The 27,718-nt window shown below is 48.9% G+C and overlaps 1 protein-coding gene across 2 annotated transcripts in view; it reads left to right on the forward strand.

The window, feature by feature from the left end:
- LOC8041813 (paired box protein Pax-6-like) overlaps window positions 1-27,718 on the forward strand; it is a 203,955-nt gene that overhangs the window by 154,423 nt on the left and 21,814 nt on the right. For both annotated transcript variants that reach the window (XM_042286546.1, XM_040503696.2), the window contains one exon: window positions 9,066-9,221. In XM_042286546.1, coding sequence (XP_042142480.1) covers window positions 9,066-9,221 — 156 coding nt within the window. The remainder of the gene's footprint in view (window positions 1-9,065; window positions 9,222-27,718) is intronic.

The raw sequence follows: 27,718 nt of genomic DNA on the forward strand, positions 1-27,718 counted from the left end.
TTGTTCCCCTCCTAGGTGTAAGACTTTACCGAGGTTGGGGTAGTCCAGTGCGGGATAATCTCATATCCGTTCCGACGGATTGGCACAGTCCTACCTAAATCTACGTCAATAATTGTATCTCGAATGTAATAGTCGATTAGTAATGTTAATTAACGTTCCCCTTGGACCATTAAACTTTTTAGTTGCGTATAGCGCGAAACATTTTAGTTGCGTAAGCAACGATTATAATTGAATGCCGAACACTGCGCTACTTAGAGAGCAAACGCAATAGCGGCGTTTTTTTCTCTCTCTTTTAATTAGGGTAATGACGAACACCAAGCTTTACCGCTTAAATTTCTTCCTAGCGATGAATACAAAATAAAAATGTGTACAGGGGAAAAAGAGAAAATGAAGAAAGACGTCTACCGCTCGGTTGCACGAAACGTGTCGCTCTCTGCATGTACGACGATAGCAGGGATGGGCAAAATACATGCAAATATGTATCGAAATACAAATACAAAATACTTCGTCAAAAATGTATTTAATTACAAATCTAATTACATTTCCAAAAAAGCATTTAAATGCAAGATACAAATACAACCAAATGTATTTGGTCTCCTCCAAATACTTTTCCAAATACATTCCTCAAAATTTGCGTCAGCGACTTCAGGGCACCTGCAACGGGTTTCTGGGTATTTCGTTTTAATTTTCCGTCGCACTCTCGGGAGTTAGTGAGCGAGGCTCTAGTAACGTAATAGAAATATAATCACAAAAAAATTTCATCAGCTTGGACGCAATAGGTGAAAAAAGTACAGAGCTTCAAGCAGCTTTTTTTGTCGATTACATTTTGATATAGGCCCACAAAGAACCGAGACGACCAAGACGCACAGCACTAGCTAGAGAATTTTTTATTGTTGCAACTCGCACCAGTTACGAAAATCTGGATGACCCGCGGATTCAGAATGTCCAAGGCAAAAGTATGGATGGAAATCCGGCTGGAAAGGATCACAAGTTGTCACAGGCACTTATTTAGCCAGTCTGCCTGTGAACGTTGATTTCGTCACTATTCTTGCCCTGGACTAGCACCGTAATCACAAAGTCACTAAAGGCTTGTGCTTGATTGAGAGACACTGCATTCGGTTCAGAACGTAGTTTTCTTCCTGCTCTGGACAGTGACAATAAATTTGAAGGATGTATTTTTGCCCACAAAATTGTATTTAATTACAATCGTATATAAAATACCCACGTTTTAGTATTTAAACGTCAAATACATTACCCGATTTGTAATTAAATACAAATGCAAAATACACAAAGTATTTGAAATACGTATTTCAAATACTTGTATTTGAAATACCGCCCATCCCTGGACGATAGATAGCACCATGCGAGCCTGTACCAGCTCAGTCCGTTCCAACTTCCCAGTCGCACCCTCCCGTACTCCGTTGGACGTCGCGACAGACCGCGGTATGACTCTACGAACCATCTAAACCAGTCAATGCCGTGCGAGCGTCACGCACACTTCACGACGCTGTTAGCGCGAACCAGCCATCGCCACCTTTGTCTGCTTTTCTCACACTATCGAAGGACTGTCATCGAAACTAACCCAGCGGTAGAAAGTGTTCGGTTGGAATTTGACGCCCGCCAGTACCCTTTCAAAGTACGATGCAAAAAAAAAAAAGTGTCGAAGTCGTGTTTGCGTTAAGAGGGCCGCGCAGTGTACGCGACCTTCGGACGGGGTGCGGCAATGCGCGAGACGCGTAGTCCCGTGCTATGAGCGCAGCGACGGACAAGCTGGGCTATGGCTCGTAAGTGTACCGCCACTAGCTAGGGTCACACTGCTTATACATCCTACAAAAGACAGTCTGCATAGAGAATCGAACGCGTGTCACCGCGAGATACGTGCTCCGAATGACGCAATTAGTTCAAGGGCAAACTTGGTACGCATAATTCGAACCGCGGATATTTCGGTGACTCGTGTTGGCATATGCCATCTTTCGGATGACGTGTGAGCAGTCTGACCCCTGCTTAAGGCTGAGCGAAGTATAGTTCGCGCCCGCTCGGGAGCCAACGACTACGAGTAAATCAAGACGGAGTAGCACAGACGGTCGCTCATGCGGGACGTGGCGGCGGTGGAACTGGTCCCCTCCTCGAAGCCCGTCCCCGCAGTTCCAGCGCCGACGATGCTCCTCGTCGATAGCGGTTGCGAGCGACGGCTCGGCCCCGACGGCATGCGTGTCGCGGGAACGTAAATCATGGGTCCTCGGGAGCCACCGTCGCACGCTGCGAGATTCCTCTCGAAGTCTCGCATGCGCACACTGCGCGCCCGACGCCGTCGCCGCCGACGCCTCGGGCAACGAGAAGGTTGCGCTTCGCTCTCGCGACGGTCCCCCCAAGCCTCCCCCCGATGTCGTTAGGGCGAGCCTGTCAATAGCCTTTATCGCGCTGGTCTCCCGCCGAATCGCTTTCGGGGATAGGGAGTCGTCGTCGGAAACGGCGCCGCGACTCCGACTTGTTTCGGAAGCCCGTTTCAACACGATCTGGCCATTCGTCGGCGGGGAATTCGGCGGCGGAATTGACGTGTGTGCGCACTGGCTTTGTGGCCAGGAGAGACGAGGTCGTAAGCAGAGTCGTAAGTCAGTCGGGGCAGTCGCGAGTTGGGAAGATCGAAGCGCCCGGGGAGAGGGCTGCGTAATCGGGCGGCTGATCGTGTAGGACTCACCAGATAAGCTAAAGCCTGGGATCGGCTCTCCGTTTCCCGATTTTCGGGTGGGCGCAGCCATTTTGGTGCTTTGTGCTGAGTGGGCGCCATGTTGGCGGTCGTTACAATTCGAGAATGAGACTTCCCGAGCTTCAGATACGCGCGGAAAAGCTCGGGCGATAGCGCTTTGCTCGGTCGCGGACGGTCTTAACATTTTAGAAGACGGAAAAGCGGTCCTCGCGGTTTCGGATGAAGATTACAGATAACTTGAAACGAGAATTTTAAACAAGGTGGCTCAAGTGCCGTTACCTTATTTAGGGACTCTAGTTGGACACACCTTCAAACCTATAGGAGCCCTGGGAACAAGCAGAAAAACCTCTATTTCTCCACCACGGTAAATAGAAGTGAGGAAACGGTTAGTACGACGTTGACCGGGGGTTTTCAAATTTGGTTTCACAACACCGAGTCTGAAGTTATTCAAAGCAGTATTGATGCTAAGATTAAATGTATTTTTTAGAGCTGTCCCTTAACTTCGATACGTGATCTTCGACAGTCTTTTTCAATTCGAAGCAGCATAAGAATGACCTTAGTGGCTGCCTGCTGCCAGTTACGGGCACTTGACAAGGAAATACTGTACCGATATGGCGTAAGCATAAGTGTGGAATTTTCAAACGATTCAGTGATACAATCGATGCGCCATTTGCACCAAACTGTGCTAAATTGCTTATCTCTGCTACATCCTGCTACATGTGGTAAGACGCGAGGAATTTACGTGATTATTGCGCCAAAAAATGTAATTTTGCATTGTTAATACTGAAAATAGAATTGCTCAGGCCCTGCTACACGGCCTGATCGTTACGGTAAGCTTTTGCAGATTTTCAGAACATTCTATTACAACAGCAAATAACGTAATATTTAACGGCATTCGTGTATCAAACGCTGACAGTACACGATCGTTTTGCAATAAAAAAAATTGGGGTGTGGGTATATTTATAGAGCCTGAACTTAGTCTGTCTCACAGGGCCACGAGTCTCCCAGCTGTAGATGAGCGATTTAGCCAGTGCAGTACAGCCGCTAGCCTGGGGTCTTTAACGTGCACCACGCAGTAGTCATACACGACCGCACGCGGGTACGATGCTCATTCAGATGGAAATGGGCAGGGGTCTGGATTGAACCCAGGATCCCTGCGTCCCGCAGCGGGAGCTTTCGTCGCACCTGCTGCGAGCTGGTGTACCCTAGCCCACTCGGCCACCGAACCCCCTCGTTTTACAATAATTCTCACGTTCGTAGTCTGTTCTGGCGGACTAGTTAGCTTCGCTGAGTGCGCTTCTAACCGCGAAATGGTGTACTGCAGTAAGGGAGGCACTCACTTGATTGAATGACGTTTTAGCGCAATTTTCCCTGAATGACACTTTAATGATTAGTCGGCCGCCGTGAAGCGGCGTTTGTGGGTGTGCCAAGTGGGTTAACATTTTTGTATTGAGCCACCGCAGGCTGCCGCCACGAAGCGGTGTAAGCACAGCGCGCGGGGGGAGGGGGGTGTTTAACGCGCGCCCTTGTTATTAGCTAAGACGTCGCTGTTCGCTAAAACGTCATTCGCTCATCTGATATGCATGGACCCCTAAGGAGAAAGCATTTCTCCAAAACAAGACGTTTCACGTGATTTCTTCATAAAGCTGCGGTTAATAGCCTAGGATATATAATATTCTGTAATATTATGACAATTTTCTTTAAGTCAAGATTTAGAAAGGATATTTGGGTATTTTGAGAAGATATACATATGTTGCTCTGTAAGTTAATTTTTTGTCAACTTATTTGTTTTGTTATAGTCTTTATAAAGCGCCCACCTTTTCGATCGGACAGTCAGTAAGTAAATAAAAACTAAAATAGCTGGAGCGGTAGATGGAAGCGTGTGAATAACCTTAACAAGTTCGGCGGGATTGTTTTTTAAGCAGGGAAATTTATCGTACGCGCGTGCTCATTGTTGTTATCATGAAGTTCTACATATAAAATGTTATTAATGTTCTTGACCCAACAAAAAAAGCTCTTTTTTTATCAGAATTATCAATTCCAGATTTATTACGCCTTTAAAGTTGGAAAGAAACATAAAATGCACTGCTTAAAAATTATTCTATTCTCAGATTATTTCAGTTGAACATATACTATCTGGTCTGACTTTGACTCCATGTCTAAAATAACCTTTCACAGCAGCTCACTGTTCATCAATCAAATCAATTCAATCTTTATTTACAATTTTTAGAGTGGAAGGGGCTGGGGAAAAAAAAGCTGTAAAAACATAATCTTGTAGCCATTTCTTTTGCTTCTATGCGCAATGAAACAACTAGTTCCATGTTTGTGAAAATCAAACCTGCTGTGCAATTGATGCTAACAAGTGGTGCAGGAGTGGGCAGGCAAAGTAGACATTCTCTTTTAGTTGGACAAGTAAACGTATAAATCAAAAATTTTAAATCTAAAACTTAAAAAAAAAATTTTTTTGACGCTTCAAAATGGACTGTTAGCTGCTTCGAAAGGTGCTGCCAAATGATTCGGCTCGACCACATCACTGCTTATGGTATCTAAATAAAAGTAAAGTAGCTTTTTTTTAATTCTGTCACACTCGTTTGTGCAGCCAAACGTTAATTCTCTTCCGGAATCGTAGCTAACCGTGTAAAACTTGCTACATCGGCATATTAGGTGTGAACTTTTGCATTTTTGTATAGCGAACGTCCTGTCGTTTGGCCCTCTTAGGTTAGGTGAAATCTACAGAGAACACAAACTTTCCAAGCGTCCCACTTTAGCTCTCTACATTATTCTCTGGCTGTTCTTGACATATAGGAACTGTGGTTAATTATTTGTCTAAAGCACTTGCAATTGCGTGATTTGTTTCAGTCGTCAATTTTGTTAAAAAAAAAGATACAAATTCATGCAGCGCTCTCTGAACTCACTAGGGAATTACCTCGGTGGATACGGAGCGATATCGGTGCGCTTTTTAATGCGTTGGCATTAAAACGCTTGTTTTAACGAAAACCCGCCGGTTGTCTTTTTTTTTTTTTTTTTCGATTATCAGCGCTAGGGAGAGGGAGACAATGAGTGGGAGAAGGTGACGCCCGCGACGCTCCCATTGTTCCGAAGCGCTGACGTCAGCCAGCGTCATCCTCTTTCTCTCTCTACGGCGCCGACAAACTGACAGACACCGCCGGGTTTTCGTCAAAATGAACCCTCTCGTTTTCATCAAAGTCAGGCACACAGCTGGCGCGCAGCCAGAGAGGAGGAAGCGCCGTGCAACACCTCCTAGATAACAACGCCGTAGTGCTGCAGGAGATGGTGTAATCAGAGAAGGCCAACGCTGGGCAGAGATTGGAAACGGCTGCATCAGCGCTCAGCTTCCAGAAAAAATTGAGCCGAACCTTGACGCAATCGTCGTGTCCAATCTTTGCCCACCGTTGGCCTTCTCTGATGACGCCATCTCACTCAGCACTGTGACTTTGTTATCTAGGAGGTGTTGCGCCGCGGCACGGTGGAGTGCGGGCGTGCTCAGCTGCCGCTCTGCCGTTGCTGGCTGTTCTTCGCTGTGGTTCTTCGTAGTAGCGTTTCGTGGGCTGTGATGTGTGCGTGTAGTTAGAACTATCGATGCGGTTCTCTCCATGACTTATATAGATGCGGTTCCTTCCACGAGTGGTATGAGTGTGGTTTTTTCCACGAATGATATGGATGACCGTATCCAAGGGAGTCGACATACTCTCACAGGCAGAGTACCGAAAAGGGGGGAAAAATTACAGTAAGATTCGTTGGTGGATTCTTAGGGAATCCGTTAGCATGACCCTTGAGAAATGCCACACACACCACCTTTTGGGAAACGCTAACACTGGCCTCTTAATGAGGCCAAAAAGAGGCAGCAAAAAATAGAGGAAGCAAAAGAGAAAGCCAAAAGAAAAGCGGAGGGGTTTCCAGTGGTCATGCTAACGCATTCCTTTGAGAATCCGCCAATAGATCTTCCTGTAATTGTTTGTTAGTATCTTCTTGGGCTTGCAAGCGCGCGTTCTCATCAACCGCACTAAAGTCCCGAGCATTGACCGCTTTTGGTATGTTCAGATCCACCGAATGAATTCCATATTAGAGCTCAGGAACAGGTGCCAGCTCGGTAGCAGGCATAATTTATTGTTAGAAGCATCACTGTGGTGTTACACAAATCGTCCTATCAGACAACTGAACTTCCCTGCCGTGGTTTCTCACGTTGATCACAGTGGTCGGTGAAATGACATAGCAGAGCCAGACGAATTGTAGAATATAAGCAAGCATATACTTTCTTTGCCTGATGTGGCGCGACACAGTGGCGAAATCTTCATTGTGTATTAATTGAGGGAAAAACGCTGAATATCAATGAAGAGCGGAGGTTAGCAAATTGTGTTAATGTGGAGCCGTTAGTGCCCAGGAGCCGGTAAACACATCTCTTGCCCGTCTTCACGCTCCTCGCCTATGTGGGAGCTAAAGCTGCGCGGTATAACAGCAAACAATTTTCCCCCTTTTTAGCAACTTCGACAGTGAAAGCGTTGAACCGCGGTAAACTGACTACAACAAAAGAGAGGGAGTAGGCCAGTGGAATGTAAAAAACGAAAACAAAACGCAACTGATGATAAAACTAAAACAATTTAGTTAAATAGTGGAGGATCTTAATGGGTTATTTCTATATTATAACGAAAAAAGGGCTCGCGCAGAGAACGACTGAATGACGCGTGTTTCACGTCGGCCTTCCCATTCCAACTTTGTCGTGAATAGCCGACTGATTGTTGGCCCACACTCACGATTTTGAAGACCATCAGTCGCACAATCTGCATACACATAGTATTATGCCCGCCGAAACCTAAAATAAGAGAGGACGCGACCACCACCACAGACAACTATACACACAAGCGAGCAAGCTCCAAGTCTGTTTGTTCTTCCTTTCCCGAGGATGACCGCTCCACTCAGCATCGAGACAACGGACGCTTCGAAGCACGAGCTCGTCAATAGAAAAGAGCTGGAAACAAAACCGCAGTCCGCGAGTGGCGGCCCAAAGCGCGGCCGCGGCGTGCGTTAGGGCGAGCACGAGGGCGGCAGAAGCCGCAATTATGGAGCCAGCTTGCGCAGCGCATGCAGCGCAGCAGCAACGGCGTTCGTTAGCGGCGGCCCCGCGGCCATTCACGCCCAGCCAAGCCTCACACCGCAACCCGGGGCTTCATCTGCATGACAAGCGACGCCGTCGTCGTTCAGCCGACCGCTTGCTCGCCCATCGCGCGCGCGCATGCACAGCGGCGTCGCGTTGGTCGTGCTCGCCTCGCGGCGGGATAGGGCTCTCTTGCGGTCGCTTCGCGCGGCTCCCCTATACGGTGTCTCTATAGACTTCCTGCAGAAACGGAGATGGTGTTTTTGCTAGGGAGTAGCGCACTCGGCGATTCACGCACGTGGCTCGCATTCGTACCGCCGTTGATTCGAGGACAAGGCCGCGCATCGACGTTTCTGTCGGAAATTACGCTGGACGCCGGAAATTAGAGACTTCCGGGATAGGGGTGTCGAGGAACAAATAGTGAAAGGAGGCTATGAACAGACTGCAGGAGTTAGTTGAACGTGATGTCGTATGGTTTTCTTTGAAGATACTCTCGCGTTTCGTGTTGAAGTCCAGTATTTGTACCCCTGTTTCATGAATACTTCTCATTCCTAAAGGCCTCCACACCGAAGATATTATTGAGTCAGCGAGGCGGCTCATGTCGACGCGAATTGCAATAAAGAGCTGGTTCGCCGATTTAATAAAGGGCTTTCGTCTGCAGGCTTTTGAGAAGCTCCTTCCACTGCTCCCCACTTTAGCAGATCGAACGCTGGAGAGGGGCTCGACTCCTCTCCAGCGTTCGATCTGCGAGAAAGGAAAAAGGTGAAAGGCGCTTCCACTTCACTCTTAAATTGTCACCGACTACAGGTGGTTTCTTCGTAAAGGCGTCGTCAGAAAAAAAAAGGAGTCTCTTTAGCGACGACGTTTTTCTGACGTGTGTAGCCCCTTGTTAACAGATTGTTTTTTCTTGCACCGATTATTTTTGGGAGTTTCTATTTACGTCTCCCCCTCTCCGTCTTGATTTCGTTTTTTTTTTTTTTTGTAATTATCACGGAGAAGCAGTTCGACAATCCATACATTCAGTCAGAATAATATGTTCAATCAACCCCTCCCCCCACCCCCCATTTTTTTGACACACACAAACGCAAGCGCACACACGTACACAAACACAAACAAAAAAGACACACATACACTCGTATGTTTTTTTTACAACTTTTTGTTTTTGGTTATCTGCACTTGAAGTCGATTGCGACTGAGTCTCGTCACAGGTGGCCTGATCGTTTGGGGCTGTCTTTGTTATTTCAGGGCGCTACTACGAGACGGGGTCTCTGCGCCCGGGCGTGATCGGCGGCAGCAAGCCCAAGGTGGCCACGCCCGTGGTGGTGGCCAAGATCGAGCAGTACAAGCGCGAGAACCCCACCATCTTCGCCTGGGAGATCCGCGAGAGGCTCATCTCCGAAGGTGCGTGCTGCTCACTCTGCGTCGCTTGGGGATGGGCCGTGGCGTCCGTGGCCCATCCCCATCGGCGTTAGCGACCCATGGTCAGCTAAAAGGCCGATTATAGTCACGGCAAGTTGGACTCGGCTGCTCGTTATGTGGCCTTTGAACTAAACCCCTAATACCGCGAGGTAACGTTTCATGTCTTCCTGTTTTAGAGTAGGCGATCCCTTAAGGACATTTATTCTTAAACTATCTTTTAATAACCTTTTGTAGATTGTTCGCAAATCCTTTACGATGCCAGCGGGGGCTAGCAGAAGCTCGTGCCGTCACGTTGAGCACTTATTGAGCACACGCCCTCAGGGACCGCAGTCCGCAGCTTAGGATCCGCGAAAGACCTCCATTAGCCGGCCAAAAGTCAATGAAACGTTACAGCCTTAATCTGAGAGCATGCAAAAGCTCTGCTACTTACCTTTTATCCACCCCAAAATTAAAGCGCCGCTAAAACGCTTTCTATTGGGACGTGCTTGACGGTTTCTAAGAATGCATGCCCAATGGCCTGCACGTGCATTTCGCTTTCATGTCTTTGTGTGTGTGTTTAAATGGGTAGCTTGTCTACACAGCGGAAATTAGTCAGCCCAAACGGGCGCCTCATGTCGTCTCTGTAGATGAGAAATTTTGCCAGTTCAGCACGACCACCATCGTGCATCACGCAGTAGTGATTCACAACCACACGCCCACGGTGCTCATATATCGAGACGGGCAGGGCGGGGATAGACCACTTCCAAATATTTCCTCACACAACACGGCGTGCTTTGCCTTATGGAACATGGTTGGCCATGGAGAGAGTGGCATGGTTTCGGTTTCGATCGCCCCATTGACGTAGTAGTGCGTATCAGTACTGCGTGAGCGTAAAGGCAGCGTTCACCTGCATTGCATCCACTCATCCTCGTAACACCCCCGTTGAAACATGAATCTCGAGCGGCCGTGAGGGTCTGCCTATAGGATTAGCGAGGAGTTTAGCGAAGTACGACTTGCCGCGTGCTGTCCACCCTGCATGGCGGCCTGGCCTGGGTATACCATTCTGGGCCGCGTGCAGCGTGACCCTTAAATTCTTAAATTATCCGGCTCACAAATAACTGAGGAAGCTGAGGACATTAAGAACCGGTGGAACAAGATACTTCTTCAATAATAATATTTGGGGTGTATGTATGTTTATACAGCTTAGAACATAGTCTGCCTGAACGGGCGACTTGTCTCCCAGCTCTAGGTGAGCAATTTAGCCAGTGCGGTGCAACCGCTAGCCTGGGGTCTTTAACGTGCACCACGCAGTAGTGGTACACGACCGCACGCCGGTACGATGCTCATCCAGTCCCAAACGGGCAGAGGTGATACTTCTTCCTCGTGCATCGTCGTCCTGTGTTTACCTGCGCACAAACTCCGGAACGCCGGTAGCCCAAAAGAAACGGGCCCCAGCATTCCATCCGTATAATGTAAACAACACCTACAGTACGTATTGTATACGATTAAAGGAAAGTGGCATATTCGAAAATGCAAGCACTGTATTTGGTCTTGACGCGATGTCCTGAAGTGAGATTGGCCAACACTCTTATGATGTAAGGAGTATACACCCCTCGCCCCGTATTACCCCAAAACTACATTTGGACGTTCAGTCCACTGACGTCGAGCTGGCGGTACCAACTTTTACGTGGGGCTTGATAGCTGTTGGATATAACGTTTTTGATACGCACATGTGCCTATCAAAAACTACAAAAAAAAAAAAGACTCAGGTTTTGCGGCAGGGCGAAACAAACCTTGATTGTCTTACTGTAGCATTTAATGCGTACATTAGCTATTTTATTATGTCGTATAGGTCGACTATCAAGCCGCTCGTGGAAATTGGTATCGTCGGTTCGGCGTCGGTGGACCGAACGTCGAATTGTTGTTTCGGGGTGTTACATAGGGGACAACGGGTGTAACCCTCTACACCCCCTATTTCTGAGAGTGAATCGAAACCGAAAGTTAGTGGCCTACCAGTACCCAAGATGCTTTTCGCGGCATTACGCCGCTAGGGTAGCTTCGATTCAGGAAGAGGTCTATTGAACTTAGTATCTCGGGTTCCGCTGCCTGAGCTCTCGCTCCAGGTGCTCCCAGCTGCGGTCCGCAAGCACACTCGGCCACCGACCCCTTATCCACATAAAAGGCGCACTGAATGATATCTCGCTACAGAATAGAAGAGGCCGAGAAGAAAGTAATTTTTCGTGAAGAAAGTAAACTTTTCGTGAAGCTGTTGGCATCTACGCCGAGGGCGAACGACTACTCAACTCTTTCGGTCCAAAGAAAGAGCGAAAGTTGCTATCCTAGCTTCGCCTCGGCCACGCACGTTCATTCCAATACCAACATCGGACAATTCATTTCTGCATGTAGCCACTTGATAATATTTTAACGATTTAGTTAAGCCGGGGTCACGCTGCAAATGGATCGTACAAAAAATAGTCTCAAGACACTGTCTGAGACGTGTCTCATGACAGCTCTGATCACATTGATCATACACTGTCCGCAGACATGCTGGAAGTACACTAATGTACACATGCTTCCAGCATTCTTGAAGCACGACCGCTGATAATTTTGTCATCACGTCTACAGCGGACACCGTGTCGTTCGTACGTCGTGCTTGCACCAGCAGAGAAGTATCCTCACTCTGGGTTGTGGAAGAATTCCACCAGGCGGCGATACCCCAAGTCTGGCGAAGCAATCGGTCGTGGTTCTTGCCTGTGATTTTACGCCGCCACGATTGCGCATTTAAAGCGGTTCGTGCATTTAGGGATCCTAACGTAACTTCTATCAAAGTTCATTCTTCACACGCACGATAAAACCTGAGCATCAACTGCAGAAACCCCAAAAATATTGGCGATGGTTTTCAGCCAAGGACTCAGACGCCAATAATTACTGCTAACCGATTGATTTAAAACGAGACCGCCCGTTTTTTTTTTTTTTTAATTTCTTAACTTATCAGATACCCGTATGATAGCGATAACTCTAAACTTCTTTAGTTCATTAGTCACGCTAACGGAAACCTATACCGGGTATTAATGCGCCGCACCCGTTGCGAGGAAGTCCTCGGGGCATTTTTTTCGGGACCTTCTAGATTTCCTCCTGCTCCCAGCTTAACGACTCAAAAATGCCCAACCAATGCGGAGTCCATAGGTCGCGGTAGGTGGCGCTGCGAGTGGCGGCACGGCAATCAATAAGGCTTAGAAAGGACGACAGCCCGGACGAGTCATTATAAACTGATAAATGTTTCGTTCGAACGCATCAAGAGCTCGCGCGCTTTGCCGGTGCCCCGACAGGGTCCCTCTTAATTCTAGCCCTCCCATCCAACTTTGTGCGGACGAATTCTTCCGCAGGACTCGTCTTGTTCATTATCGCGGCGCGGTCTTTACAATTACGGAACGACGCTGTAAATTTGAGAGCGCGCGCGGGGGGGGGGGGTCACGGCGCTCCTTCTTGGCTCGAAAGCTGCGTTCCTACGAGGACGGACCTGTTCAATTAATTAAAGAGGCGCGATACGTGCTTCTCCTGCACAATCGGGGTCCCACCGCCGCTTCCGGAAGGCGTCTTCGCTTCTTTCTGTCGCTGCCGCGGTCTGGGAGGCTTACAGAATCAACTCCACTTCGGATGAGCGTGGTTTCCCGTTTGATTCCTTCTCACCCGCGGGTAGCCTCGTTCTTGTTGTTGTTTTGTTGTTTTTTCGCGTCACGGCCCCTTTGGTTGGACGCTGAATGCGGTGGCTCGCTCTTAAAGATTGTCTAGACCACAGTCGACGTCAACGACAGGGCACATCGGACGAAGATCAGAGCAGTAAACTTTGTACCTTGGGAGAGATAAGGCTCTTGAATACGAGGGATGCGAACCGCTACTTTCTTCCTCTTTCCCTTACTCCATGCTTTGCCGGAAACGTATTTATTTAACGTCCAAAGGAGTGAGCAAAATATGCGCCCTAATGTTTAATAATAAAATTTAAGAAAAAAGATATTGCCGACGATGACTCAGTTGTTTCGATCTCGCCTGGTTTACGGTGGCTCCGAGCCAAAGAGCCGGCCTACGGATCCCCAGGTAGCGAGTTCATATCCCGGCCGAGGTACCCGCAATGGAATGGTTGCACTGCAATGGTAATATTTTACTGATTCGATAAAAAAGAGAAAATGTCAACGGCATATGCTTGAAATTAGACGGTTTATAGGATCCGATGTTCCTGGCAAGAGACTCGATGAAAGGAACGAGTGAGCCGATAGGGACTTTTTGGTATTCAGCTGCAGATTGTGGGCCCTGAGGGCGCGTACTCATACCGTGCACAACGTGACTGGACGAGCTCCCGCTAGCAAAGCCAAGCTAATATGGACTTTTAGTTCACCGTATCCGCAACTTTCAGCGATGGTGGTACCGCGCGGTGTGAGAATAGCGCTCCCTATCTCCTGGATGATCGGCTTCAAAACGAAAGTGCTCGCTTACACCTTTATGTTGTGAAAAGATAAAGGAAGGTTCTAATACTACTTCTATATAGCAAAACTAGAATTACTTACGCGTCGCAGACCCAGCCTCGTACTGCTGTTCTACGACGATCATCCAGATGACAGCCATTTCGATTGGCACAAGTGCGTCCCCTGCAGGTTCTGAAAGTTGCGAATACGCTAGAGCTTGGCTTTGCGGGAGCTCGTGCCTTCACCTGGAAACATGGGTTAAGCACGCACTCACTGGGGCCGCTTTCCGGAGCCTATACTAAAACTCTCTCCGTTAGGGGTGCACAACAACCGACCGATCGTTTCGCTCGTCGGAAGTTGGCCGTTGACAGCGCGTGCACGCCCGTTCGAACCAATCCGTTCGCCGAGCCACTCGGACCGGTTTCTAATCCCGTCCAAGGCATCGGCCATATACTACGCGCTCCCTACGAGAACTCAATCAGAGCACCCAAGGCGCGCCTCCAGCGCGCGCACACACTCTAAGGGCATTTTCGGCCCGCTCGTTAAATTATCTCATTTATACTCTCCCCTGATGAAGTGGTCGGCGGCAGCTTCGAAAGTGAGACGCAACCGAGCGCAATCATGCAGAGCGCGCGCGCCCGCGCGCGCACACGCTACGCCCGTGTTTGCGCGACGGGCTATAACTCCGTCCCACCCTAAACCGACAGTGCGGTGGGAGGCTACATTCTCGCCGGTCCAATCAACCTTCTGCCGTTCATCGCCTCACCCCGCTCTCTGCGCCTGGGTCCCGATCACGTGGCGAAAGACGGGTTCACGATCGGTGCAGCGAGCGCCTGGCTTCCGCCGTGCACTCTCAGCTTAGCGGTGAATGCAGTATAGCATGCCTCCCCGTCCATCTGTACTCGCGCAGGGCCCGTATACTGTATAGGGCCTGCGCGGGACGGGCCCGGTCGGCGCTAATGAAAGATGCTTATCGCCAGCCCGGTAATATCACGGCCTCATCGGCCGGTGCGCGCGCGGGTCCTATGGGCCCTTCATCGGAACCGCGCATAGTTTGGCCGCTGCAGCATCCGAAGGTGCCTCCGCTTCACGTGGGCGCTCGGCTAACGAGCAGCGCAGCGGCGGTGGAGCCCTGTCCGCGGAGAGGGCGCTAATTGGAGCGGCCGCTTTGGCTGTTGTTGTCGGCGCTGCTGCTCCTGGCGACGGGCGAGGGGATACGCCTGGTGCCCGCCTGGTCTCCCCTCCCCGCTTAACTGGCGCGGCGGGGTAGCCGGGCCTACCGGTTTAGCGGTTACCGACACCTCGGTATCGCCGAGCAATTACGCGCCTCTGGCTCGGCCTGATTGAGGCGCGCCTTTCTCTATATTGCCACACGGGGGGAGAAGGGAAAGTCAAAATAAAAAAAAGGTGAATCTTTCCGCATTAATGTACGGTCGCACAAATACAAACTTAAGTGCACATATTTTTTTTTTTTTTTTGCGTTGCAGCTCTGCTGTGGGCATTGAGCAGGCATCGATGCATGTATACACAGAACCTCGTGAATATGGATCGCGCTGGGGCCGTGGACGGATGTTTCGTAAGCACCCGCCCGTGGGCGAAACTTTTCGACATGTCGGTCGCTAATGGCGGGATGATTTATTAATTGCGGCGCTTCGCGATCTTCACGCCCCCTTGTGTATGTTTACGACTGTGTCGAGAAGCCGGGGGCAAAGCGCTATTTCTGGAACGCGGTGTGGAATCACCCAAGATGCTCGTTGATCTGGCGACTTCGTAGGTTTTGAGTACGCCGTGCACGCAGCAAAAGAGGGTTGTGTTGTTTTTATTTCGAAGCTTTACCACCTCACTTCTGTGAGTTTACGCAACGTACCTCAAAAAGCTCTTACCGGTTGCAGTGCTTACTTGGAAGGGCCCAGCTTCGAGCGGTGTTCTGGTTTCACAAAGGATTTGCTGTTGCGTCTCTCTGATAAGTATGGTGCCTGGAGCGCGTCTCCGACTGGTGTGTTTAGCGTCCTATCCCGCCCATACATCAAAAGTGGTCCCAAAGTGGCAACAAATGACGTCACAGAAGCCGGAGTGTCGTGCTGTTGCATGTCGCGATCCTGGCGGTTGGACGTAGAGATGCTGGCGAAAACTACAGGCGAACAGAAATGCCACTGTCGTTACGACGTTCCAGGCGTCCTAACTTCCGGCGGCTTTGGCTTCCGTGGACTGCCACGCTAGAGAGCGACCTGCAGCAGAACAAGCGTCTGCCACGTCTGCCTCATACACCACAGCTATTGGGACGCCGCCAGGGTCGCGACCGGCGACAGCATGACACTTCTATGACGTCATCAGGCGGAAATCGAGGGACCACTTTTTGCGCCCGGTAAACACACCAGTCGAGACGAATTTTAGACACCGTACTTATAAGCAATAGACCTTTCACAAACTCGAAGCAATCTTAGCGGCGTAGTGCGGCGCAAAGCATCTTGGGAACCCATCGGCAGGCGACAGTTTCGGTTTAGATTTTTCAATCTCATTTCAGGACATGCGGTCACGACCAATAGAGTGCTTGCAATTTCGAATATGTGACTTCTCTTTTTAAATTTATAATACTCTTTGTGTGGCGTGCCAATACAGATAAAATGATGGTGCGTGTTTTTTGGTATCCTGGCGTACCAAAGTTTGTGCGCAGGTAAACACAGAACTACGATAGCAGATGGAAGAAGTATACAGGACCGATCATCATTTTCCACTATCTCCCCAATGTCCTAGGCTTCTTAAATGACCCGTGATGCTGCACCCTGGATTAGCCAGGCCGTCAGAAAGGTACGGGACGCGGCCGGCCGCACTCGTACTACTCGTTAAGTCTAGGCAGGTCTTTACGGCTGCTGGAGGTCCGTGCTTCAACGGGAAATTTCACGAAAGATTAAGTGGTGCAATGCGAGCGAGTGCCGACTTTGTTTTTATGCAGTGCTGAGATGCATTACTTTGTCAACGGGGGCAATGGAAATCCAAACCATACAATTCCTCTCCATGGCCAAAGAGATCCCATGACGCGACGCGCTCAGTGCGGCTTGCAGGAATTTATTAAAGTAGTCTATTCGCCACGTCCGTCTCATTCGTGTTTCTGCTCTTTCCTGGGATTTTGTGCGCGCAGCAGGGTGGATGCTGACTCCAACAAAAATGTTTCTTTAATGTCGTACCGATAAACCTCGCTGCAAGTATGAAACACCGGACCTGAGGCAAAGCTTTTTTTTCTTGGTTTTTTCTCCAATCCTCTCGAATGGTTCCAGATAAGACCTTCACCGTTGGTCCCATTCCTCTTCTCCCCAACCTTCGAGTCGTATAATAAACAACAAAACACGAAAACAACCTGCTTCGAAGCAGGCACTACGCTCACAGCCTTCCCACTACAAAAGTCTCCACAAACCCAAGAAAAAAAAAAAAAGAAAAGAAAAAAAGGACCGAATAAATCACGGCGTGGACACGTTTCTCGGACGACAGAATACTCTCTGCTTTTGTTTCCCCCTTCCTCTCTTATTCTTTAAATCATTGACACATCCCCCCCTCACCCTCCCAACACACAACCTCGCTTAAACCCGTAGAAAAAAAAAAAAAAAAAGAAAACGAAGGTAGCGCGGTCCAAAACAGTTGTCCTCGAACCAGCGGTAGTACACTCTACTAGGGGCAAAGAGAGGCTCAGCAGCGCTGGCGGCGTAAGTTATACGCTCGGTGCCGTGTGGTTTACACATGGCGGGGAGCACCGCACTGCCCCTTCCGGTGGTGGCCGTCTTGCGTCAGGCGACGGAAGCGGCCGCTGAATGAAGTCGTTCCCGCCGCCCCTCCATTGACAGTCGACCGCGAGGGCGGGAATCGCATATACGCGGGCCGTCGCCCTCCGCAACCCGTCATTTGCGGACGCCGAGAGCGTCGTTGACGTCGCTCGCTGCCGACGGCGAAAACGCAATGGACCGCGCCGTTCTGTGTACCTCGACCGTGCGCGTTCGGCGGCAGTGAGTCGGCGGTTTGCGTCGATCGGGGATAATCAGGAGGGAGACGAAGATGCTCGTTGTTGTTGTCGCATTCGAGGAAGGGACGGAGTGGCGTGTGTACACGACACACGTGTACACTCTCGTTCGTCCCCGCTGTCGATTCGGTTCAGCTGGTAGCACGGCGTGGCTCTAGGCTGGGCTATGCGGCTGACCACGACGCCCCCGCGTCTCGGCTGTAAAATGCCATGGAATGAAAGGAAAGCTCCTGTCGAAGGGTTCTTGCACCTTTCGGAACGTTTTGTTTCCTTGTTTAGACATACTTTCTTTTTTTCTTTTTCTGACATCTACTTTTGCGAGCAGTTGAAACATCTTAAATAGAGAAGTGAAAGGAAAGCAATGTTAACAATACGAGTTAAGAGGTTTATCGAGAAGATTCAAATAAGTCGCATTCTTGTAAAAGGCAGTCAATAATCAGAATGTTGCGTTAATTTTTACTTCAAAAAAAACTCCAGTACATTTTTTTAAAGGTTATGACTGTTTTTAGTAAAGAAAGAAGTCCCTAAATTCCGAGGTGTATTAGTATTTTTTTTTTTTCAGCGCCTCCTCGTGTAGTTTTGTTGATATCTTATCTCAAAGTTTTGTCCCAGAGATCTACAGCGAAACCGAAACTACCGGCTCGAGCATGATGGCAACCCATCAGCTGCATCAGCTTCATGGCCGTCATGTGACCCATAGTTCGTACCGCGGTAGCGCAACATGTACGACGGATCTAGACAAATGAGCAATTCCGATCATTCAGGCAAACTAACACGGCTGTTTTACTGCTTTGCTTTGTAGATATCAAAACATCTGTAGCGTATAATACATATTCATAAGATTACCGGCCGAAAAGCGAGTTCGCGGCGATGAACGCAAGCTCAGCGCAAGTTCCGGACAAGGCCCCGTCCACTTATCTTCTGGGAAGAACTACGATGTTGGTGGTGGGGGCAATGCACGTTGCAGAAGCGTTCTGGTACCTAATCGTAAGCTCGCGTTGAGCTTAAGAGCCATCTTCAGCACCACGACGCGCAATGAGCGAGCAGGGAATCCATAATCTACGTGCACTATCGCTGAGGAGCACTTACAAACATACGGCCGCTATATAGAGCATAACATAATAAGCAGAAATCGTCCGCTGGGACGACTGAAAACGAAGCAAGAAAAACACGGGGAACGAAGTAGCAGTACGAACAAGTATGCTCTTTGAGTACGAAGATGACATCGGTGCACAAGGTTCCGGGACATGCAAGAAGTCAACTCGCTGAATGCCCCCTGAGAAGCTAGTTGTAGCATTTTTAATATTGGTTTTAGAGTGGATCGCGGTTTGCTGTCAGTATAACAGTTTGGCAGTGTTGATATTTAGTCTTCGTAAATCGATATCAGTCATTTATTTTGGTTTGACTTTTGACCGGACGAACTCTTTAAGTGTTGACACTCAAGTGAGAATTTATTAAATGCGCATCCAAAAGAAACAATTTGAAAACAGTGTCACTCTTAATTTTGCAAGCACATAAGAAAAAAAAAAAAACGAAAAACGTGGAAGTTTAAAACAACGGTCACCACTAACTTGTGCTGCGCAGGGAAAGCATCGCTATGATCTAATTCACCTTCAAGGCGTCTCTATAACATTTCTGCCGCTGCGCGCAGTCGGTAAAACGATAGCATCTATAGTCGTCGGAAGGCATTGACTTGGAAATGTGAAGCGCCCGATTTGTTACTCTGTTGCGGCTTGCTCCCGGAGTTGGCACGGTTGTCGACGGCCGCGTGCCGCCCGCCGTTCTTGGCACGCCGCAGGCGTCGCGGAAGGCCAAGTTCGATGGCCTTAGCGATTCCCGGAGAATCGCCGTGCGCTTCTTCAAGGCTCGCCGGAATTCGCAGTCTTCTCGCTCGGTGGTGAAACCGTTTAAAGATGTCTCGCGAGCGGTCTGAAGCTCTTCGAAGGACCGACACAGATCACTGAGTGTTAACAGTCGGCGCCGAGTGTGGCTAAAGCAGTATTCACTCGACGTAAACTATTTTGTGATACATTGTCAAGGCTGGCGTAGCTTTCACAGTAATGCAGCTCCAAACTGGTGTGAGAGCAGATGGCTTCGTCTTTGCGTCGGCTCTACCACAGTTCATCCCAAGTCACTTAATCCCAGTATAGTTCATCAAGGACACTTCATACCAAAAACATTTTATTCCGAGATTTTTTTTTTTATCCCAGGACCTTTATACCAGATGCGCTTTATATATCGCGACATTTTAGGCCGCCATCTAGAGCGTATCAAGGCATACTCTCTTCATACCATCTCATTTGCACGCGCTCGCTGGCTTTGACAGGATTGGTGCACTGGGGAATCTACGATAGCCTTTGACAACGTAGAACAAAATAGTTTGGTTCTTTCCATCGCTGCTTGAAACAATCGAACAGCAGAACATGTTCGGCAGAGAATGCACAATCCTTTCTCGGTACTCCGAGTGAGGACGAAAGTAGGAAATGCTGTCATCAAAGACATCGCAGGCATGCCGATGTATAGGACGCAAGCATTGCGGGCGACGCAGCGCTGGAGCGAGAGGCGCTTTGACACGCGACGCGGAAGCATGGCCTTAACAAGATGCCGCAACGCAGCTGGACCGAGAGGAGAAATCAGCTTGAAAGATGGCCTTCGTAGTGAAAGCTGCCGCTTTCGAAATGCTTTTTCAAACGCTTTTTCAAGCGCTTTTTTTCTTTTTTTGACGCCGAAGTTCGATATAGTATTAGGAAAGCATTAAGAAAAATCAGGTTAACAGGATGTTTAAAACAGTCATGCCCCGTTTTGGCCTAACGGGACGTTTCCAAACCGTCCGTATATTACCAACCATCAAAAAATTCAAGTTTAAAAAAAGAATTTAAAAAAAGAGCGTGGAAAACGTTTATTTTAAGAACACACCGATTGAATAGAAAGAAAAATATGAAGTTCGCTTTAACGAGCCCCATACAATCGGAGTTATCACCGACGGTCAGCCTATTTTATCTGACTTCAATATCCGATGAGGTCGCAAACCGAAAGCGTGATTGAATCAGGTTTCTTCGAGGCATCGAGGGGTCAGTGTGTCGCCCGGTGTGCGTAGTACCACTCTTTCCATGCGTTTCCGTCATGGTGCGAACCAGCAAGCCCCAATCGCACTGTTCTTGCCTCATTCAAAAGAGTCGGTGTTGGCTGCGGACATGGTGACAGTATTAACTGCCCTGAAGAACGTTCGAAGCGTGCTTGCTTCATACATATCTAAAATCCATCTGCAGACAATCTTTGTATGACCACAAAACCGCCATCAAGGAAGAAACACTGCAGACTGTTTTTTGTATACAATGAATGAGTGGTCTGACTGGGGCTCAAAGGTACCTCGCTGCTATCAAACACGGACTCCGATCCGGTCCCGGACTGATATCTGGCCAATGTCCTCGCTAAGATCTAGCCTCGCGCTTCCTGCTTGAAGGAACCGTCGCAGTCTCGGATATGGAGACATCGCCCCGCGCGCCCATTTCTGCGCCCAATGGGTGCTCTATTGAAGGGACGTTCTCGGGCGGACAAGCAGGTTTCGCGACTCGGTTGCGATGGCGGAGGCGCCGAAGCGAGCTTCGGGAGTCGGTGGCACAGAGAAAGAGCCATTCGCAGCTTCCGGTGGCCGGATGTTTGCCAAGGGAGTCGATCCCACGGCATTGCGCGGGGCGACGACGACGTCGCTGCCCGCGGCGAGGACGACAAACTGCTCTCGGTGGCCCTTTCGGCTTATCGGGGCACCTCTTCGTCGAGGTCCCTCTTTTTTCCAGCGTAAACCTGTTCGTCGCCGATGCGCAGCTCCGACCAGACTGCGCGCCCAAAGATCGCCCGAGTAAGTATGGCATTATAGCGCCGCACGGTACATCCCAAAGCGTCGCTAAGCTCTAAAGGTCGCGGCAGCGGCGGCGAAGGAATTTATTTGTGACTCTTGTTTTCTTTTTTTCTTTGCACTCCACGAGAGCGCGAAGCCAAAGTGGGATTCTCGCTGTAAAGTGGACTCGTGATATTATCATCAACCAGCCTTTGCGTCTACGCAAGCTTCAGAAAATGATATTTTGTTCTTGTCTGTTTTCATTGCGCATTTTATACATCTGGCAGTCCCCTCCGAATGTAATATCCTCGGAAAAGGGGCCATTAGGGAATTAATAAATGAAAATGAGAGAAACATGTCAGGGTTTACGCAAAAAAACAAAGAAAAATAGCGTACACATCCCAAACAACAGGGAGTTTTCGTATAGGCCGCTTACCCCCTTCGCTCTAACGAAGACGCCGCTACTGCGCGTGCTCGGTTCTACCCTCGCCTGCCGTGCACCGGATTTCTGTTCCGGAGAGAATTCCGAGACGTCGAAAACAATCAACGATAACTCCCTAAGAAGTACGGAGTCGGCTAGCGTGCGGACATCTTAGATTTCTCCGCTTTTTATAGGAATGTCATTATTTGTGAGAAGGGAAACGAATTCGAGACGCCTAAGAGTGAGAGGTGCGTACGTTGTGTGGTACAATGCAAATTGCCCTCTGTCATTGGTTCATTCCACAGTGCAAAAGGGGACAAGATGTTAACATCTGTGCCACAGCAGCACTGACGTAAATCACTTCCTGAAGCGTACATCAGCTTGCGAAGCAATTATGGAAAACCACGGATGGTTGCATGCGTCTCGTCACAATCGCCTCGAACAGATGACGAAGACTGTGCTACATTGACGTTGAAAACAGCGCGATGGATTTTTTTATTTGTTTTCTTGTTACAAAAGTATTGCTTTTTTGTTGTTTTTTTTTGTTTTTTGGCACGAAAGGCGACCGTCTTAAATTTGCTTCTTTATATTTTCTAGCCTTGTTGGTCCGTATTTCTCGTCGGGGACAAAGATGCTTCCTAACCGAAAACTGTAAATTTGAGTGCTCACTGTTCTGCACACGTTTGAACTGCGGACCATCACGCTGTCATGTGCAGACCGAAGTTCAACCCTCAGGTAAATATATGTCACAGTCTGGTCAAAGCGCCGAGTCTGAGGACGGAAAGAGATAACGCTTACAAGTCCGAGCTGTCACCCACGAGGTCCGAGCTCCCGGACGACACAAGAACGCGAAGACGGTTCCGCTGCAAACGAGCGAACTGCTCGCCTAGCACTGACTCCAGGCACGCAGCATGGGGGTGGCCCATGGGGCCCGCCCCCCCCCCCCCCCCTTTCCCGGACTATGAGATACACAAATAGCACAAACACTCTAAGAAATTTCTGCTCGTCTACTTACCCGCAAAACACTCAAGGAGCCAATCTCTGCGATCTAGAAAGTCAGCTCAGCGAATAATGAGGTGGAACATCCGTTTATACGTCTAATGAAGTCTGCGCTGTGACATTAGGCAATGCAAAGCGTCATGCCTGCATTGCGTAAAGCCACAGCGCAGACTTCATTTTCAGGTCTAAACAGATGTTCCGGCTCTTCATTCGCTGAGCTGATTTCGTAGATCGCAGAGACTGGCTCTTCGAGTGTTTAGCGGGCAAGTAGACGGGCAGGCATCTCTTAAAGTGAAGGATGAGGACACCATTTCTGTTTTGTTATATTCAATCAATATTTAACCTTCATAATATTTTGGTAAAATCTTTCGTCTTAAGCCGGAATAATTAAAGGAGGTGCTTAATCTTAAAGATAGATACTGAGGATTGAGTAGTGCTTGTTTTAAGCAGATTTTACGTCGCAAGAAAAAGTTACAACTATGAGCTTGTTCTGCTAGGCGTATGCTCTGGTGACTTTGAAGGTTGAAACATCCACCATTTTCCGTCAGGTTGACGAGTAAGCCGTGCTTTGTAGGCCGTTTGTTACAGTGTGAAACTGAAACAAATAAATAAATCACGAAAGCGCGTTACGCAGGGCGAGAGGGAGGGGGAGATGAAGTGGTACAGGATCCTAGATAGTCGGTAACAGGTTAAGAGTAAACTGGAAGCTTCTCCCATTCCTTTCCAGTTTAGCAGAGCAAACGCCGGAGAGGAAGTCGCTCTGCTAAAGTGGAAAGAGGGGGAAGGAACTTCCACTTTACTTTTTAACCTGTCAGCGACTATAAGTTTGTCAGCTTACTTGTGAAGCAAGCATGCAGTCAAGCTAACGTTTGAGTGCTTCAGCATATTTGTTTGTGGAAGTAAAACGGACACTTGTTTTCAAGCGTTATTTGAAGACATAAAAATATATCGACCAGCCATGGTCTTGATGTTTTCTGTACCTTGCTTCAATTCCGTCTTTCTTTTTGGGGGGGGCGGGGGGGGGGGGGGAATAACACCGTATTACACGCGGTCACACTTTTGCGAGTGTTTCAGCACAATCGCAACAAAGGGGAAAGCGGAACAAGCGAAAGAACGAGCGACTTTGGTTATACGCCGTCGGGTCGGCGCCATATCTACCTGCCTGCGGGTATCCGGCTCGGCGAAGCGAGCGCTCCCATACTTCGCGCCGTACGCCAGCGTATAAGCGACGCTTTGAGCCGCTCTCTATCATTAGTAAAAACTGCTTCACATCCTTCAAGCCGGCCCCCTTTGAATCTCACAAAGCGGGCGGCGAGGTACACAATACAATTCCTCAAAGGCAGTCACCGCTTCGCGAAAGCAGGCACACGCGCCCGCGATCCCGCTTTCTGAGAGAGCCGCGCGCGTCCTGTTTCGCGTATCAAGAAGAAGAAAAAAAGGAATAACACATAGAAGGACGTCCATTGAAATCCAGCGACTCAGCGCGCACTTTCTTAGACAGGCAGCCAGCTGAAAAGCCCTTTGGAGACCAATCTGCGTCCGCGAGCTCAGGCGGGCATGGACGAAGAGCCCGCCCCCGTGGCCTGCAGCGGCGAGAACGATGCCTGAGCGGACCACTGATCGCGCAGAATGAAGCCCGCGGCGGACGCGTGCCCGCTTGAAAAGAGCACCCCTAGGTCGGCCCCGGCAGCGGGGGCACGGCACAGACCGTCGGAGGGCCCCGCTCGGGGCAGCCAGGGCGCTCAACGCGCGCGTCGGCCTCGCTTCCTCCAGCGGCGCAGTCAACGAGCGAGACGGACGCCGACTCGCGAAAGCCGCCAAGCACAGTGTTGCTGTCTCTTCCAAACTGCCGTCATGCACGTGTGCTGCTGACAGGCACTCGTGGCATGCTGGTCTTTGGGCTTTCGAACCCGGATAAGTCCTGGCCCGGTTACGCGAAGCACTAGACATAGAGTAGAAGATAAAGCGGCGTAGATTGTTACGCCGTTCGTCAGGACTACTATGCGCCATTCCTGATACATTGGTCTTGCGTAACGCACCACATTAACAAGCTTTTTTTTTTTTTTTTTTTTTTTTGAGCGGTGCCGAGGAAGGGGGGGGGGGGGGGCAGGGAGGGGGTGTCTGCATTGGCTGGGACCTTATAGACTTGGAGAGCGCTTGGAGAGCGGAGCGGAAAGGGGGGGAGGGGGATGTTCTTGACGCAATAATCAATCCTATACAAAAAAAAAAAACTCTAAACTCTTTTTTTTTAAGGTTACAGATTGTGATTACGAAGAGCCTTGCTTCGCATTGTGTATTCTCCGCCCCCGCCGTGCTCACCTGAACTTTCTTTGGGTTTGTTTAGAACTCCAGTGAGTTATGAGTTTCCAAACAATGCATCCACTTTTGAGATAGGCGCTTTGTGTACGTGTGGGCCATCGAAGCAGACTTCACAACCTTACACGTGCAAACAAATGCGTATATATATATATGAGTGTGTATACGTATAATGAATGATATACGCGTATCCCCGATGCGGTGGTTGTTTTCGAGCGCGTCAAGAGAGCAGCTGAGCTGGATAGAGAGACGTAGGAAGTAAATTGTGGGTGAACGACGCGGATGGAAATGGCAGGTGCTCGATCAGCTCGCCCTCCAACAACCCTCCATCGGGAGCCAGACTCCGCCCCGGGGGCTTCTAAGACGGAGTGCTCCCGAGATTGGCTGGTGGCAGGGGCAGCAGCAGGAGCCCAACAAGCCCGGTGCAACGCCAGTTTACCTTCTCTTTTTTTTTTTTTTTTTATCCCCACACCGTATACACACCGCTATACTCATTCCAGTAAATGCTCCACAATCACCGAGACAACAACAACCGCGCAAATCAAAAATAATAATAATAAAGAAACAAAAGTGTCCGTGTACGTAAGTGAAGTCGGGCAATAGTTTTCCCAGCCCTATGATTTTCGGAAGCGCGCGTAGAGCGGTTACCGCCCCGACAATCTTCCTCTTGTACACCGACTATACCGGAACGTGCTGGAACACCAAAAGGGGTCCTTTGGCTCAACACGCCTTAAGTACGCTGACTTTCAGGTTAAGGAGTGCGGGGCGTGTCGAGTCCCGGCACCAGAGCCCCGCGCAGATAACGATTTGATCATCTGGATCCGATCCGCATCCGCAGACTTTATATCCGTATACGAAACCGCATCCGCAAAATTCGGAAATGTATCTGGCTCTCAATCCGCGCATTCATTTTACGTAATAAAATCAAACATTAATAAACCCTAAAAAAAATCTGGATGGTATCCTATCTATAAGCCGTCTGCTTACCTTTCTCCAAAGAACTCTGCGTGTAGGAATACGGTGAAAGTCATTTTATCGTATTCTGTTTGATTGTATATAAAAAAATGACCGATCATCCTCCCAAAGACACTTCGCATCTCTCGAAAGATGATCACAGTTATTAGATCTTCTGGGGAGTTCGTGACACTGACGCTCTGTCCAGTATATGCGCTGAAAAGGAAAATAATTTCAATTTACTTTCCTTTTTGCTTTGTAGAACCCACTTCAAGTAGACGCATATTTTATAAACATGAACATTGTCAAAGGACAGACTAATAACGTTGTGTCATCTTTTTTAGGCCGAACAATTAAAAAGTTGGAGGAAAAGCGCTCACTCGCAGCTGCAAAATAATCGTGTAGATGTTGTAAGGCGTGAGTAGACCACTGGGAAAATATCACAATATTCAATAATGGCGACACCTCCGATTGGTCACAGTTTTAAACGCGAACCCTCAACTTCATGCTCGGAACGCTGTGCTTAAAAATAACTCAGTACCAACTGTCGAGAAAAAGAAAACGCACACACACGCAACATTTCACTTGTTGGTGTTGTTGCGTATAAGAAACAGAATATCGTTAACTCGGACGGATTCAGACTGGTTGGCCTCTCTGAAATTAATATTGGCTAGTCTTTCTTCGTTGGCGCACTTGATGTTGGGATAGTATATACATGCACAAACTACGTACAAGAATCAAGTCCGGAAACTCGTGCTGGCGCAAGTTCCACCACTCCAAAGGATCGAATTCAGTCTCCTCAATACATACTTGCAGGCGAAGAAGCCGCTTACAGGCTTCTTCTGCTTTCTTGTGGCTTAAACATTTTATTTTTATTTGCGCAAAGGACTTTTTCCGCTCTTTCCCTGCCGAAGAAGAACACACTTCCCGGGACGACTGATGCTCCTGCATTCTTTGCTTTTTCTAGGGGCAGTATTTTTGGCGAATTAGAACGTTCTAAACCGATCTTTAGAGAGAAACAAATCTTTACTGGAGTAAGGGCCGATTTTCTCCCCAATTGGAACCTTTAATCTAAAAGAGTAGTTTGCCCCCGCAATACATTCGATGATGCACTTCATCACTCACTCATTCACTCTCCCCTGTACGGTCGCACAAGTTTGTAGACGGCCTCGGCAAAAACGGATCCGGACCCACGGATATCCGATCCACATCCACAGCCCCTTCCGTGTCCGATCCGCAGTCCGCCAAATCTGATTCATTTTTATCCGAATCCGCGGATAAAAAATTGGATTGTGGGGATATTTATCCGGGGATATGGAGGGTTCTACCCGGCACGGCACCTTATTGGTCGCACTCCTCAGCCAATCGGATTGTGGCATCAGCCGACAAGAACGTCGAGCACCCAACCACGAACCAAGAAGCGAGAACGACAACGCTGTAAAACCTATCATACTCGTATACGATTCTACAGCGTTGGAATTTTGGCTCGGAAATTACTGCCGC

This window comes from Ixodes scapularis, unplaced genomic scaffold (assembly GCF_016920785.2).
Source record: "Ixodes scapularis isolate PalLabHiFi unplaced genomic scaffold, ASM1692078v2 PGA_scaffold0__279_contigs__length_252992795, whole genome shotgun sequence".
Taxonomy (NCBI): Eukaryota; Metazoa; Arthropoda; class Arachnida; order Ixodida; family Ixodidae; genus Ixodes; species Ixodes scapularis.